Source organism: Diachasmimorpha longicaudata, chromosome 16 (assembly GCF_034640455.1).
Source record: "Diachasmimorpha longicaudata isolate KC_UGA_2023 chromosome 16, iyDiaLong2, whole genome shotgun sequence".
Classification (NCBI taxonomy): domain Eukaryota; kingdom Metazoa; phylum Arthropoda; class Insecta; order Hymenoptera; family Braconidae; genus Diachasmimorpha; species Diachasmimorpha longicaudata.
The window spans coordinates 4,562,451-4,579,799 of NC_087240.1; the positions used below are offsets into that span (position 1 = coordinate 4,562,451).

General features: G+C 39.8%; 1 protein-coding gene and 1 long non-coding RNA gene across 5 annotated transcripts in view; one reads left to right on the forward strand and one right to left on the reverse strand.

Moving 5' to 3' along the window:
* The first annotated feature begins 1,283 nt into the window (after positions 1-1,283).
* The window catches only part of LOC135170165 (uncharacterized), a 71,795-nt gene continuing 55,729 nt past the window's right edge, over positions 1,284-17,349 (forward strand). Inside the window, exons 1-3 of the long non-coding RNA XR_010300321.1 lie at positions 1,284-1,750; positions 2,237-2,399; positions 14,765-14,977. This is a non-coding gene — a long non-coding RNA (uncharacterized LOC135170165). The remainder of the gene's footprint in view (positions 1,751-2,236; positions 2,400-14,764; positions 14,978-17,349) is intronic.
* LOC135170120 (hemicentin-1-like) overlaps positions 1,972-17,349 on the reverse strand; it is a 152,717-nt gene continuing 137,339 nt past the window's right edge. For 3 of the 4 annotated variants that reach the window (XM_064135648.1, XM_064135647.1, XM_064135649.1), the window contains 7 exons: positions 10,816-10,946; positions 7,014-7,173; positions 6,419-6,769; positions 5,416-5,700; positions 3,673-3,909; positions 3,181-3,293; positions 1,972-2,390 (listed from right to left, as the gene is read on the reverse strand). In XM_064135648.1, the coding sequence (XP_063991718.1) occupies positions 2,310-2,390; positions 3,181-3,293; positions 3,673-3,909; positions 5,416-5,700; positions 6,419-6,769; positions 7,014-7,173; positions 10,816-10,946 (1,358 nt within the window). In that variant the 3' untranslated portion in view covers positions 1,972-2,309. The remainder of the gene's footprint in view (positions 2,391-3,180; positions 3,294-3,672; positions 3,910-5,415; positions 5,701-6,418; positions 6,770-7,013; positions 7,174-10,815; positions 10,947-17,349) is intronic. The other variant, XM_064135650.1, reaches the window with a different exon arrangement.

Here is a 17,349-nt window from a genome sequence, read left to right on the forward strand (position 1 = left end):
ATTCCAATACGCCGTCTATCTCCAAATACTCGTTGTATTCATCCACCCAGGGGTAGCTCACAGCACTCTAGGTAAAGCCGTTCTGTGCATCTCTCTTCTCGTATTCCTCAGCCTTCAGAATTTACGCTCAAACCCGAAGCCATATTTCCTGAAGTACCACCTAACCGAGGTTTTCAAGCCACTGCGCTGGATGAGGAAGAGATGAGGGGGTGGATAGGGGTGGGTTGTACGCGTTTTACGTGGAAAAACGAGGTTACCGTTTCTGTCGTTACGTTCCTGGATATACTCTGGCCCCCGTGGTAACTGAAAATGTACGTACACAACAGGAGTCTGACATATGTACGTGCGTTTCGTATTATTGTACACATGGGGGTAGGAGGGGGAGGGGGGGGGTGGAAAGAGGGAGAATCCAACCTAGTGCAGTTCCTGGGAATTTTCTCCCATTTCTCCTCCTCTCCCTGTTCTTCTCTTAAACCTACCAAAGCTCTGTATTTTGTTATAACAGCGAGAGCTTTGGTTGAAGCTCTATTTCACAGCCCATTGGCCCTAGTTTCCGAATTTTTAATATTTCGCGACGAGATCAGATTTTTCAATCGCAAGAGAATATTTTAATCGTTGACATTCAAATTTCCAAATTTTGGCGGTGATGATTGATTTGATTGGTAATTTTTTATTTGGCTTTAAGTCCTTCTGGATTGTTTATGGGATATTGATTGGGATTTTCCTTGATTCGTATTTAATTTGGACCTAAAGCTGCAATCGCCTTCGATCGTCCTTTTCCATTCGCGAGAGCATTTTCGCCATCACTCTTTTTAATCGAATAAATCAATTGTTGAGGTGAAACCTCGAACTGGACTCATTGCGGTGCGTTTGACAGATTTCATGGGTTGAATGAAAAAGAGATCAAACATGTCATTGGCGTCGACATTTGGGGAAATCACCTTCTGATGTCAACCGCGCCCTGAGGTTTAAATAGTTATTTTCAGGCTGATGGTGATGGAAATTTGGATAATTATGTTATTATCGTTCGTAATTATCACGAGTCATAATTTGTTGAGGTAATAGACTGCTCGTCATGATAGTGAATAAAGCACGACCGCGTGATAAAATAATTCCGTAAGAAAATTCACCTCGTAATTTTTCACTCCTAATGCTCCCATCGGCTCTACTCGGTCCTATCGACAGTGGTTTTACCCGACATCGTAAAAAACAAATCCCCCATGTCCAGTCTGCGCAATGGAATTAAATTTCCGACCCCGTGGGACCGAGACGTTTCCGTTCTCCCTGTAACGATTTCTTTTTTTTTTTCTTTATTCACCCATTTCTTCTTTTTTCACCACTACTTTTTACTCAATTTTGTCCCTCTTTGTTCCTTTCAGGTTTTCACCCGCACATTGGTATGTTCTCATTCCCATTTCCAGTGGACATAGTGAGAGAGAGAAAGGATCGGAGACAGGACGATGGATTTTTCGACGCGACAACGAGATTGAGTGTATGGCAAGGGAAAAGAGTTGAACGAAAAAAAAAAGGGGGAAAATAGTGGAAAAGTAGTGGACACTTCCGCCTCACACTGACATCCTGATGCCAGTTCCATGATGTCATTTCCCCAACAACGCTGGGGACCACCGGTTTTTCTACCTTTTTTACGGGACTGGGTTTCCTCGGTTATGACGTGGCTCCACGGTGGAATCAAACTGGAGATAATTCCCAGCCCCAAGGAAAGCCGGGGAATATCAGTCAATAAATAATGGTGAGTACATCGAGTGGTACATAAATGTGGTATGTACTTCCCCTATTTACAACAGATTAGAATAATCTGATGCAAAATTTAAAACGTTTAAAACACGAGAAAAACTACTCAGAGAAAACTTTAGAGAAAATAATCCTTCAATAAAAAAAAAATGATATAGTTAATAGATTATGTGAGGGAATAAATTATTCAGTGGCCATTGATATTTTTTTTTACTTCAAACTGATGTGTTTTGCATTTATTTATATACAATATTTACAAATTCAATATTCAGGGTTTCTTCTCAGCATTTAATGTCACTTTTTGTCGCTTTATGAAAAATCTAGCTTCATGGCAGTTGACATCTTGTGCAAGATTAGTTTTTATAAAAAATTGTACAAGATGTCGATTTAAATAATAAAAAAAGAAACACCATCCAGAGGTAGGGGCTTTCTTCAATATTTTGATATTTTTTTTCTCATCTTCTTTCTCATGGAAATTTTCCAGGCTTACGATTCGCTGGAATTCGGGTGATGGAAGTTTCACTCGGTATTTATGGTCTCCTGGCGCATACAGATGCTCAAATACAACTCTCCTGAATCGCTGACGTTCTTATTATCGTCTCGGAGTAACGGGTGGGCCTTTGCAGGCTGTAGAAATTCTGGAAAAGGTAAGAGAATTTTTGTTGAATTAAATTCAAGCTTCAAAGCGGATTAGTTGAGCGCACTTAGAGGGCTTCAACAGCGTGTTCTCTTTTAACGAGGGAGAAAAAATGACGGATTAAGCTTTAGAGAATTTAGAAGCTTTTAATCTTCGTATAATTAGCTGATATCGGGTATAATGAGGGATGTGACTGTTCAGTTACATCCCATTGAAATATTTGTGGAAATACTTTGAGTATTCGGAGTCGAGGGAACCAAATATCCAAAATTTCCATTCGAAAATTCGCTTCAACCCTCGAGTAGTCACCTGATGAGGGAATTATACAAATATAGCAATTTATAAATGTATGTAGGTACATTTTTCATTATTTAGTTTTTACCGGAAAAATCGTCAAATATTTTTAAAGTAATTGAAGCGAAATTCCCCTCTTCCTTGTAAAAATTTTTATTCTGCGCAGACAAACGAAATCCCAGTGGCTTTTTATCGCAAAAAGAAATGCTCACAAAAAAAAAATCATTTGAAATTTACCCCTAAAACCATTGATTACAGGTATATAATGTTTATAACCCCAATAGAAATGTTTTCTCCAGTCTCATGAAAATATCGATTGCCTCGAGTGAGCGATTTTTATGTCCGTACGTTTCTCGCCAACCACAAAATACCCATAACAATGCCAATAAAATGTCTGAAGTGACGTGCGATGAGCCAAAAATGAGCCCGAAAAGATGAAATAAACGAAGACAGAAGATATCGCGTGACGAGTTTCGCGATATCACTGATGTACTTACGTTGGGCGATGCCCGGGGATAATCCGGATCCTCGAGAACTTCGTGGGGCATTTCACGTCCCTCCAGGTGGCAGGGTCTTCGCGGCAGAGATCCGTAAACCGAGAGCTTTTTATCTGTAAAGTAGTTTCGTATCCTCTTACTTGGAGTCCTTGAGTACTTTTGATGGGTTACTCTGCGTTCACACGCATGCTCACACCCACCCTGTCACTTCATCCATACATTTATCATTTTGAAATGGCCATTCACATTTTTACATTCACATGGAAAAAATTTTTCCAGAAAACTCCGAGTCCTGGGACTCGAAATGTTATTGGGGAGGACAGAAATGTCTCTCCCCCTTTCCCCCAATATAAAACACAGATGTTTCTAAAAAATTCTTGAATGGTGATCCTTAAATAGTAATTCTCATGCAAATTACTATCAACCCATCCACACATTTTTCTTCACTTGTACAACAAAGAATGAGGTGAATATATGTGGGTGGATACAAACCAGAAAAATGGTTCGTCACATCCGTCGTCGGTATTAAATCAGGATTACCATCCTCCTCGTCGTTTTTTCCAAAGGTCGAAATACTCAGCTGTTGGGGTTGTTTCGGCTTGGCTGGTGTTGCTGAGTGTCGCCTCCAGAGAGCCATTAAAACACCAGTTACAATTAATCCCAATCCCGTTGCTGTACCACCCAGTCCAATTAAGATTGGTGACATGTTCACCGATGTTACCGATTCGCCTATCGTCAACATAAAAAACAGTTGTAAAAATGTTTAAAATTCACTCTTCAATTTCTACTTTTCTATTTTTTTTCCGGCACAACCCCTTCCCCCCTATTTCTCTGAAATAACCCGCAATCAGACTCGATATCAGTGATGAATCTTCCCTATCACCTTGAGCAGACAAGATTTAATAAAAATACGTTGAAAAGTCCTCTGCAAACTTCTGGATAACCATGAAAACAGTCTCCATTAATGATCCACTCCCCCTGAAAAGCGGATCTTTAGCGGTCGTTAATGCAGTGTGAAACGCTGCTTGTTTAGGTTTCGCAATAGTCTGGGAAGGGGATGGAAAACAGAATGCATAATAATAGCTCATAAATTCGAATGGCGTAGTCTTCCGGCTCTGTGGCTCAGGGCTGGTCCATGTTTCAGTGAAACCGGAACAGCTTGGTCAGCCTTACTTCCCACTATCCACTGAAGATGATTTTCAGTTTGTGACATCATTCGCATTTAATTATAACTATTTAACGTAGAAAATTATAACGGTGTGTGGATTATTTCAGGTGGTTCTCGTCGTTTATGATGAATTAATGCATTTCTCGTGTCCCACCAATAACAGAGCAGGGAAAATGCTTAATTTAAGCCCAGTTGGGACTAGCTGTGAGAGGTTTCGTCATTTTCCCTTTTATCGAGTGACTCTACCGCGGTTACTGCTGCGGTCTCAGGCTACTGGCCGACTAGTTCATCCCCCTCCCTGGACATGGGCAATAATACTATTAACGTACTGGTCTGGCTATGTGTAAGCGTAACACACTGTGCACTAGTGAGTTTATCGCGTTGTCCCATTAACCCGTTCCTCTGATACCAGGGAAATTCGTTGGATAATCCAACCGTATCCAACACGCCCGAATGTTTCAATGAAATTGGAGAAATAGGGGGAATTTCAATGCTGACTAGGGGGTAAATTTTTTGTCAACGGTGACGGATTGTTGCGATTGTTTAGGTATTCGTTCATGATTGTGAGATACTGGCGAATTTGACATTCTGGGGGATGTATTTTTTTATTGTCAGTGGAGGAAATTTGTTGCTATTGGATTCTTCCGTAAAAATTACGGAACTCGGGTGTGCAAATAATTATCGGAATTTACAGAGACGATAATTAATGAAATGGGATGAAACTTGAGCGTAAACCCAGTTGTTGTGTCGCCGATGATACCAAAAAGAGTCAAAACACTTTGATAAAAAGTCTCGTAACAAAATTGCTGAGCAAACCATGCATAGTTGCCAAGTAATTTAATTACGAGACTTTTTATTGAATGAACTCTACGGTCTTAACCGTCACCGAGTACCGAGATAATCTACTAATTAGATAGAAGAATTATCTTCAATTTCCTAGTCTTGAATTATTCAAATTAAATTACCAACATAAATTTAATATTGAAAGTTTTCATCATTTGGTCTCAACAATATAAAACGGAGAGATAAAATTTCAATTTGAATTGGCACACTTGTACGTGACCTACCAGTGAATTTAGCGACACCCTTGAGGAAGATGTCATTCATGATAACTGGATCACTGAAGCCCTTTCTATTGACCGCGTACAATAAAACTCTCGTTGGTTTGCGTATCGCCAATTCCCAGGAGGGCCTCGTTGATTCAAATCGTTGATCGTTTATTACAGCAACGAACTTTTGTGGCATCCCTCCGTCAAAGCCCTCGGTGCATGATATGCGTACACTTGTCTCTGTGTTGTTGTAAGCTGTGCAGTTTTGAAGGGGATGAGGCCTTCCTGTTTCAAAAACAATATCTGCGACAGTTCAATCATGAAATAATTCAATAAATCTAGAGTTAAAAAAATAATTTTGCCAGGGATCGATATTTTTTACCGAGTAGCACAAGATAAAGTAATTTATCTACAATCTTTATAGATAGAAACATCTAAAAAATTCCAGCAAATGGAATTATAATAATAATTTATTTGTAGGGAACCATAAACTCCACAAAACTGAGACTTCCAGACTGCGAAATGTAAAATCGAGACTTGAGATTGTCCAACTTATCTCGTCTCACGACTTCAGCATAAAATTCATTACTAAAATAATGATATGGTATGCAACATAAGACCGGTTGTACACTTCTTCGATTTTCCATTTTAATTCAACTTTGCATCAACTCCTTTGTCCTCTAGATTCCAATGGACGTCTTTGTTAGTAAAACAATCAGTTAAAGTTACCGTGTCTGTTTTATGTCTCTCATTCATCAGAATTTTAACGATTCTCCACTAAAATTTATCAGGGACCCAGATAAACTATCTTAATAGCGATCAGAATTCCGAGACTTTCTGAGAGTTGATGACCGATGGTTTGCGTATACTTCCTTTGTAATTACTTAAGAGTGAGTAATTACTTTCCAAAAATACTAAAGCCTCTATAAAAAATACTGTGAAAATCAATATGTTTCCCAGCGTAAGCGTGTCAGAATTAATTAGAATTTCATCTGACATAAACAATCGAAACTGCACAAACCTGCTGCTATGATCTGATAGAAGCATGGCTGTCTAGATTGCCCAATGACATTGCTAGCCCAACACCCAATGGTCCCATAATCCATATCACTTAATGGTGTGTAATTGAGACGGCTCGTAGTACCATCGCTGGTGAACTTGTCCGATGGAATATCACTAAGATCACCACTATTATTGAATGTCCAACGAAAGGTAACTGCAGTTGGTATGGCCTCGACCTCACAAATGAGTCCAATCGTCTCGTGTCTGAGTGCACCATGGAGTTGTTCAATAGTGTTCAATGCTGGTGGTATTGATGCTTTAGATAAAGCTGATGGCTCCTCATTTATCACATGCCTACAGATTGGCGCAACTGAAATAAATTCAACATTCAATCGACACTGATATCAAAATTTACATTAAAATTATCAACAGGATTGACCTATTTAATTTGAGGTAATTAAATCTTTCAGTATTTGATCAACTAATTGAGTAATTTTTATCTGGAAAGCACTTCGCTCCATAATTACCAACGTGTTTGGATAATTTTTACTGAACTTCCGACTCTCCTCGTTATTTTATCTGCGATAATATTGATCCAAGAGAAATGTACTCACACATAACTTCCAACACCACGATATTAGACATCGAGTCCCCCTCATTGTTATTAGCCATGCAGGTGTAGTCACCAGCAGCATCACGAGTTATTCCCTGGAGTACCAATGAATGATCAGAAAGCACCACCCCACCTGTTACATTAAGCTGCAACTTTGTACCCTGCAAGCCATCACATCAAAACACTTGTTAACTCTGTAAACTCCTCGTCAAAATCCTTCAATTAAAATTTAACTTCACAGGATCATTATGTCATTACCCTCAAACTTGGAATTACACGAGGGGGTAAAAAGTACGAGGACATGAAACTTTTTGAGTGATCAATACTTCCAAATTTTATGAAGAACATTTCAAGTTTTATTGTCCCTTGCAGTCGTAATGTTTTTATCTAACCGTCATGAGGGTGAAAAATCAATCGATAAAATTCTCGTATGTAATGTGATTAAAAATTATGTTATCTTATACAATACTACATTGTATTATTGTTGATATGGCTCTCTCCCCGGAAAATTATGATGCCCTTATTAATATTTCCGGTACTGCACAACAACTGCGCGCGAATATTTCTCGGAAGATTTTCCTCGCACCCTTTCTAGATTTGTAGTCATTCTAAATTTCATTTTTTACCCCAAACGAGCGTTCTACCCTCACAAACAATACCTCTACCCAAGAGCTAGAAAGCTATTTACTGCGTACAACCCGTAGCACAATTGCATTTCTTTTCTCTGAAAACTCCTCATCGCATCTCACATTTCCTCAAACGTAATTTCACTTTTCCCAGCGAGAAATCCATTAGGAGTACAAATAACTTGTCAATTTTACATGAGTCACGTAGTGATACAGTATCTCATTGCACTCATTTGCATTTTCTCCGCAGTTTGTGAATACCAACTGACACGTATGTAATAAATTTTTATGTAATACATGGACGAAAATCCTCACCAAAGCCCTTTGCTTTCAGTTTAACCATTACGTATGCAATACATAACTCGGGAGATATTATGTACGCGCGTGATTTAGCTCTTATGTGAGGTATAAGAGGGGCATGTACTTCATACCATCTGGGTTTGTGCTTGAACCAATTTGGTACGAGGAAAAGCAAATGTCTCTGTATGGCTTTTGGCTCGTTTGAGGGAAGAGAATAGTAAAAAAGTTTATTTTACCCTCGGCTTTTCCTTCTTACTCTCATCCACTGACGAGAGTCACTCTGTTGTCTTGGGGGAAATGAAAAAAAAAAAATTGCGGAGGGAAATATGATGTAAATAAATAAAGGTACGGGGTATTCAAAATCGTGAAACGCTCCGGGAAATACGCCTAGCACTAATATTTACCAGCGAACATTTCGACGGCATGACAATGTATGTAAACAGTATTCCACATGCGTTTTCCATAAATCAACGACGCCGGTGAGATGGAAATAGGCATTTGCCTGGATGTATGGGAAAATCGGGGAGCGACTCGTAATATTCGATTCAGTAATAATTTTTTTTATTCAATCAATAAATAGTACAAGTTCCTCTTTTCCGAGGAGCCTTTTGTCACTCAAATTGATATTTAATTATCTATCATCAAAATTTTTTAATATTTGAAATTCCCAAGCGTTTGATACGCAGTTTTTCATTCTAAAAAAAATCTGGAATTCGCAGAATTGTTTATTAGAATTTTTTTCATCTGTGAATCGAGAAAATGAATGAACTTTTTCCTTTCAGTTCAGCGAGTTTGCTACAATAAATATTCCAGAAAAGTCATTTCATTTTCTCTATCCGTGAATTAAGGGAATTAATTGAAACCGTCCGCTTGCAAAAAATATTGGAGTTAATAAACTGAAATATTCGCGATCCAGTTTATGGTGCGTTATACGCAAATCAAATTTTCAACTGGAATATTTTCCATTCGAAGCGATGCTTCGAATTCCATTCGAATTTTTTCGCGTCACATTTATCATTCATGGCAACAGAATCCTCAGAGCCGATAAATTATGATTTTATTTTATATTTGAGTGAAGAGCAACAGCTTGCGATAATTATCATAAATGAATTAAAGCACATTGAAACCCGAGCTCTGTTAATTCCCCAGCGTTCCCTATAGATCTCCACGTTACTGATAAAAAATCGCCTCGTAAATTGCTAAAATCCAGTAGTCACTGAATTTCATGAACAGCCATATCGCACTGGCCGATTGTGCACACGCACTAACAATTTAGTTGTCACCTCGGCATTAATGTATTTTTTCACACGTTCAATACAAGCTCTTTGTGCATGTACATCACCCCTCCACCCCTCCATTTGACCGCACGCAGGTCTGCTAGGCCATGAAAGGGTAGAAAAAAATATTCAACAAATCCCAATTTGTTGAAAATTTGACAGGAAAAATTTTACTGGAAATATTTTTCAATTATTTAGGAAGTTGTGAAGAAGAAAATCAATACTACCTTTAAATAAACATTTGCCAATGGTCTATCATGCATGAAATTTTTAATTAAATAAAATGGTCATTGCAGTGCCAAAATAATATTACGAAGTGCTCAGATTTTTAGATTTTTACGGTCCATTGTACTTTATTTCCATCCAAAATTAGAAAATCAAAAATCCGATGATAAAGTGCTTTCGGTCAGAAGCAAAATTGCCAATTGAAAAAAAAACTGGGAAAAAAAAATTTACAATTTAGATACGAGTGGAGAGACTGTGAACGTTTTTACGGACTGGTAAACCAGGATTCACCTCGCTCATTCGCTGAGGTCAGGATACTGGTTGGGCCAGAAGTGAGGCTCGACGAATTTATTGGTTTTGGGTTTTTCGATGGAACGTAACGCACCACCGGGACATTGAATGGACGGGAAGTGACAACGCGAGGCTCGTAAATTTGCAATAATTTCGACATAGTCAACGTTCCGGTTGTGAGCGCGTGCCACAGTCCATCAGGCCAATGGGCAACTGGACTTGTAGTTGAGTGAGAAGGGATTTTTTTTTGCGAGGCTTGAATGAGTTTGGAAAAACGCTGGAACTATTCAATTAGGGGGAATATGCATTTTTTGGATTTTGATTGGAAAGCTTTTTTCGCGATTCCATTACGGATGAGTGGATGATTGCATAAAATCCATTGAGTTTCGGAGTGAATGGATTTTTGCTGGTGAAGCGAAGGGTTTTCACGAGTGTCCCTTACCCTGACAGAAATCCCTACTGTGTACACTAATTAAGAAATTCGTTAATAGCTAAATTCGTAAACAGTCATTAATAGCTACCAAATGATTCAGTCGAATTGAGGCTATTTCGTTCAAATGAACCGTTCGGTAACTGGTACTGCAGGGCCAGTTGCCAGAAAAAATGGTTGAAGGGAGATTCACCTCAAAGGGAGGAGGATCATTTGTAACGAAAGCTCATGCATGTGACAACCAATCAACTAATCTCTCATCAAATCTCGAAAACCCTAAAAAAACTGTATCCACAAATGTTTTCAAATAGCAAATTAGTTTTGTAATTGAAGTTCTCACACGAAAGGGACTCCGTACCTCGGTATACGTAATTTCTTTCTCTCCTTTCGTGTTCAACTCGTGTAAAATTTCAACTACGCGACTCGTAGTCGAAACGTCGCTTTTTCATTTCCTCCACACGTGTCGCTTTCTTTACCTCTCTGAGACGATGGGAAAAAAACTCAGTAAACTTTATTTCTTCCCACCGGGTTTCTCACCTTAATTGACACTGATATTAGAAAAGTTGGAGCTGTACTGGTGGGTTATAACAGCCAATTGAAACAGAAAATGGATGTGGAAATGAAAGTAAAAGAAAAAAATATTGGAATATTTACCTTGCGATACCAGCTGAACTTGGAAGCACTGGGATTTGCTTTGACGTTACACTCGAAATGAACATTATCTCCCTCTTTGATAGCATCGGGATTCGATGAGGAGCCCATTCGGAGTGTCACCACCGGCTTATCTGGACATATAATCATAAAAGTTTCTTTCAATGGCTTAATAGTCATAAATTTCACCCCCGTTAATGCCGGGAAATGGCGCTACGCGGGGAACAATTCAAGAAATAAACGAAATCACTAGGAGGCAATGGTCTCACCTCAATATTCCCTTCATAACGGATTTTTTCAATTCCACCCTCTACGCACCATTCGGGCCTAATTACCCCACCCCCCACACCCATCCAACCCTTACATCAGGACACAGTCCTGCCAATATGGACCGACACAACGACCACCACCGGAATAAGTACCTCAGGTCGACGACTGAGCGGACGTTAAGCAACTGAGGGGGTTGATGTTGGAGAATAGGCTCGAAAGGTTAGCTCTGCATACATTCTATTAGCCCTTTGCTTAACTGGAGAGGAATGCTGGATCGTTATGTGTGGTTCACTTGGTAGACCGAGCCGGCTTATTTTCATTATGCATGTACTTTCCGCGAATCGTGTACACGAACTCAACCGTCAGCCCACTATACATCCACTGTTTTCCCCCGTGTATTTGCCCTCAATCCCCCCCAACCCCCCACCCCATTCCATTTTCCTTCACACGGTTCCAACGAATTTCCATGCAGCAAAATAATTCCGAGAAGAAACAACATTCTCTGTTGATTTTACTTCATTCATTTTTCCCTCAAACATCTCTCTTCCACTTTTCTCATTATAAAATAAACGTTAAAAAATATAAACTTGGCGTATATTCAGTTTGGCAGGGGTTATAATCCTCAAACAAAACTAAAGAACATCTCTCGAAATAAAAAGGGAAAAAGGAGAGTATAAATTCAGAGGAAAGAGTTACGTGGACAGTGTGTCGATTCAATTTATCAGGGAACGATCTTCGTGGCCAAACTTAAGTCGATTCAACCATTCTCATCCCTCTTTCTTTGAGGGTAAAGGGGTAGAGGGAGGAGGGGGAGGAATTCGTAAAAAAGGTCACTATGAATCTGATACCCTTTCCAATGCTATTATTTCCCCTTCGTCGACAATTCCGTACAGATTCTATTCGCTGGCTCTCACGTATTGACAGGATTCCTTCCCTTGCCAGATTTTTCTCTCTCTCCAAAAACTTCTTATATTTCAACATTTTTGTTCCCTTTTTTTTTCTGACCCCCCCGTTCATTTTCGATCTTGGCTGCAACTATTCTCCCATTTACTGGCACAATTGTCGAGGGATGAGTGAATTATAGGACATGGGAATCACTCCACTTTAAAATAATCCTGGGTGTACGATGGGGTGATAGAAAAATTCATAAATGGTAGTCAGCGAAGGGGGAGTCATTGGGGAGAGCCTGGATGAGGGGGGTTACCACCGAGGTGTTGAAATCCTGATGAATAGGGGCAGTTTTAGGTGCAGGAACAGCCACATCCAGGAATTAGAATTAATATTAAATTCTGGAGTTGTCAATTGTTGTAATATTGTCATTTATTATATTCTCCTGCTCGTAAACAGTTCCTGAAGTTCATCTCGATTTAATGTGATATATTATAGCGTCATATAATTAATTTTTAGTGGTGGAATCTGCTCTGTGGCCCACCACTTTCCTTATTCATTCACTTGGTCAAGAATAAACTGGATCTTCTTGTCTTGCATGGTTAACTCCTCGAGCTCTTGCTTCTGCCTCGATGTAGATAAAAATTGGACACATTTCTTGAAATTCTCACGAGACTGCTATAGACACAGTGGACAAGATCCCTTTGAGAATTCGATTCATCAAAGTCTCGATGGAGTACCGAGGGGATGGCCTGGAACAGCATGAAGTGGAGTGGGTTGAATGGATGGAGTTTATCCAAAGGAGTTGGTTTGTGAACTTCTCTCTCAGTGGATCACGAATGAGACCTCGGGAATGGCCCTACCGACGTATATCCAAGAGCTCAGGCACTTGGGTTGCTACCACACGATATGAATTTTGCAGCGTGGACCGTGAGGAATAGATCGGCATGATAACCACTGGAAATTCTCTATCTACGTTCTGTGGATCATGGGTCTGTATATGGATATACCCGGGAATAGTCTGGGTGGCTAGCTTGAGACCCAACGGGATGTGTCTCATTGTCTGATGACCCGATTGATATCACCAATGCAGTACGATATGTTGAGGAATAGGGTATTTGAAAAAGGGGGGGCAGGGGGATGCGATAAATTGACTCTCTCGTGGGGAAGTGGACAATAGAGTTTAGAAAAACCATTAACTTCAGTTTTTTTTGGAATTCATGACTTGTTTTGATGGTCTCACTGAACCGGAAATTTTCCAACTCTCTGGACTCCCTGAATGTTCCATAAATATTCAGCTCCAAAATGAATTTTCATGATTCTTCTGAATTTTAATGATAAACCTGAATTGAAGAACAGAATGTAAAGCAGCTGGTGGACTTCTACCCTCGAGTCACCTGAATCGAAACAATTTTTTGTAACATGAACTGAAACTTTCGAATAAATGGGTAGTAGAGAAAGGACAAGTGGTGGCAGCCGTAAGAAGTGGTTTAGCCATTGTGAGTTCATCACTTGTGAGGTGAGAACGATGGGCTCCTTTGGGGGTAATAAATGAGTAAAAAGGGGTGCTGGGAGTGCCTTTCAATAGAATCAACGGGAGTAATAATTAATTGAGTGGAAGTTTGAACATTCTGGGGGCTTTTAGACTGTTTCTGGGGACACTGGGGATAAAAGGTTAGGGGTTCCCTGCTGACTTGTGTTGGGGGGACTCACGGGGCCAGACTGGCTCACTTGTGCTCGGGGTTAACGTCAATGTTAATAGTGGGATATGGAAAAAGCCACTGGACTTGATAATGCTACGGTAAATTCAACCATGAAAAGCCCTCAACTTTGGATGCGTCGCTTCTGATGAAGAGGATCAAGATAGTGAGGTCTATACCGCTACTCAACTGTCTAATAAATAAATTAAAAACCATGATACAGCTGAACTCTGGTCTGCTGCCCAAAAAAGTTGTGCTAAAGCGAATCGAGTGCTTGATGTTGATATTTGGAATTAAAATCCATAATATCACATGTCTAATTTAGTTTATAAATTATGAGAATCATAATATGAAAACCCTGCGGCTCAACATGTGAGGGAAAAATATATCTCCAGTTAATTGAATTTTAAACGTAATGATTTTGCAAATTTCCACATTATAATTATGAAATACTGAATTTTTGTCGTAAAATTATCCGTTCGGGTGCATGTTCCAGTAGTGAATGCATGAATGGATAAACTCTCAGCATCGACTAATGGTTAGTTAGTGGACTCGCAGGTACGTTGTACGCCCTCCGGGTGCGAGAATCACCCAGTGGGTAACAATGCCAGACAATAGAACACCCTCCCTGCGTTCTTGTCTACGTGCGTTTCTCACTTACACCTATATGCCCCCATAAATTTATCGTTTTTACGTGACTCTGACAGGACCGCGTTAGACTCCAAACATTTGTATATTCGCGAGAGCTATCCCCGGGGGTAGCAAGCAATGTTTCCTCGTTATCCGGGTGTGTTTAAAAGCAAATTCAAGCGGCGGACTTTCAATTCAAAAAATTTGAAATGTGGCAATCAACGACGATGGCGGACAATTAAAATATTTTTACCACTTCGCAAAAAAATCATCGTCGCGTCAATTGCCTCAATCGTGATATCAATTTCACGTGTGTGCGCCATTGATTATGTTACCCGAATGCTCCCGACTTGAGCACAATTCGAATTATTAGGCGAATGACGGTATAGAATGATAAATAATGTTATATCCCTTCCGGCTACGTGAATTTAATTAATTGACTTTTAATCAATGTGTCTGTACAGTTCAATCCAACTCCGGTGGGGTAGAATTGCCACCAATACATGGATTCCGCGTCCGAGATATCCTGCAGAATCAACACTACAGCCTCTCACTCCAGGTCGGAAGCTTTACGTGATGCAGTGGATACTCCAGGTTCCATCAATTTTTAATGGGAAAAGACGTTCATGCCAATAATCCCTCGATGTCCCCCGACGGCCATAAAAATCCACGGAACGGTAAGCGTGATTAAACTCTTAAAAATTACTCTCCTTGTTGCACGAGTAGAAATTTTTTATAAAAATCATTCTACAGTTTTATAAAAATGGGTCATGAGTAATCATCTCATCATTTCTATCGAGAAATTGCGTATTCGTATGGGAGACAACTTTATTCGAGGTTAGAGAACTTTCATGTTAATAACAAACAAATTCTCGGTCGAATAGAATTTTCTAGTCGTTACAGAATTTTTTTATTTCCCTCCCTCTGATGGAAAAAAATTATTTTCACTACGACACGTCCATGGGGTTGCCTTGTAGGGGCAGGAGGGGTGTCTGTTAATTTCCACCCTTTCACTAAATTCACCAACTGCCTCATTACGTGGAACCATAATTTTATGTAAAACGCCTGAACCACCGATAATTCTACATCTCCAATATCATCCCCATCCACTGTCAATCCCTCGTGGTTTGTGTCGTGATATGGCAAGGGGGATCAAAAGTATCCACGTTGATACTAAACTCTTCGTAAATATTCATGTGATTCTCACCCAACGCAATTCCATCCAATGGCTTTTGTACATACGTTTTGTACGTCAACGCAATACCAGTTTGGTTGGACCTAACCCACCATACTCCAATTCTAGTATCGCTTCAGCATCAGTTGCTACGTATGTATGTATAAGCATACATATCCATGTACGCATACGTTTGGTACGTGAAATAAACCCAGAGTACATGGTACGTCCGCGTTCGAAGGCAAGATAATTAATGCAATTAACCAGACCTTGGGAGGAGGGAAATTCTGGAATAACCGCGAAATTTCAAATTCAATCTGAAGAGACTTCGTATATTTCAGGGAATTGACAGAGGGGCTCGATATTATCGATTCGCAGCGGGATTTTGCTGAGAGAAAGGTCAAACGCAATTGCTGACAGAAAAATTACGCGAATCAGTTTTTTGAAATTTTCCCGGGTAAATGAACGGGCTGTTATGCCGGGGTAACTAAATATTAGTCGAATCCCAATATCGACGACAATTGAGTGTTAATCGAATGTTAAATTGAACCGGAAATTGATTGCTATTTCAACGCAGGAGTCAAAAACATTTTTTCACTTTCAAAGCAGATTTAATTTACCCAAATATGCTCACGACTCATAAATTCCTCATAAATTTCGAGCCAGTGGATTCTTCCTGAGCCTCATCGATGTCATTTTCATAGAGACCAAACCTAGAAATCCGAACGCGACTCCAATAATCCCTGTGCTCTCATAAAATCCTCCTGAGGCTTAAAATTGGTCCATGATATTTCTAAAATGCTCCTCTCGTAAAGTGCAAAGTACAGCTAATGACGGCTGTGAGAATAATTCTCACAGAGCACTCATAAACTCAAAGTTGTTAGCGGTGTTCACTCTAAAATTTCAATACTACCTACATAATTGATATGGCTCACGAAATTCTCGTCAGGTTTTAACTCGTCTACCGCTTATGAGCGGCGTCACTCATAGAGCGCTCACAATATCCAAACGACGATCCCAACGCTCCCAAGATTCAACCTCATCCCTCACTCGGCTATTAATTGAAGCTAACAACGAAACATTTTCTTTACATATTCCGGGGGTGTAAAACAAGCCCGTAAACCACCTTAAATGATGAAATGACCGAGAAATAAGCCAACGAAATGTATCCACTGTGTGCAAAGTGAAAACGAGCATAAAGTTTAAATAGTTTCTCGTAAAACAGTGAAACAGGTCGTTTCTGTTTCTCCCATGGGTAACTTCCAGATGGGCTCCATAAACTCAATGTCAATGTATTCATGTATTTCCCTCGGTGTCTGTCATACCTCAGGCCTATTGTTTACAATTCTCTGCTGTCACTCGTGCAGTCGATAATACGAAAATAATTGGACAGCAGTACAATAGCGATTTACTTCATCGAATTTTCAGGTTTGAAAATCGAAAAATGTTATCCTCCGTGTACACTTTAAATATACAAGACAAGATAGAGATGAATGTGTAAAGATCGTTGGTACGGAAAATTGCCAAGTCTCTCAGCGATTCCCTCTATCTTTCTTCATCTTCTCATGTGATCCCTGCATTCTGTCCCACTCTGGTCTCGATGTCTCGACCGAAGTGTCTGAGAGGAGATCGTAACTCTTTTCCAACGACTCTGCACCGAGTTTCGTCTTAGACCGTCGACTTTACGATCGTACGCGATTCTCCATAGCTTCACAAGCCGTTTTTCCATCCCACTTTACCCTCAACCAGTCGGACTCTGTCTCTTTCACTCACACTCATTCCCTAGTCACATAAGCACATGTTTTTTTCACCTCCCCACCTCCACTGGTATATCCATAATTCATACGACATGTTTTATATTTACAGAAGTTTCTC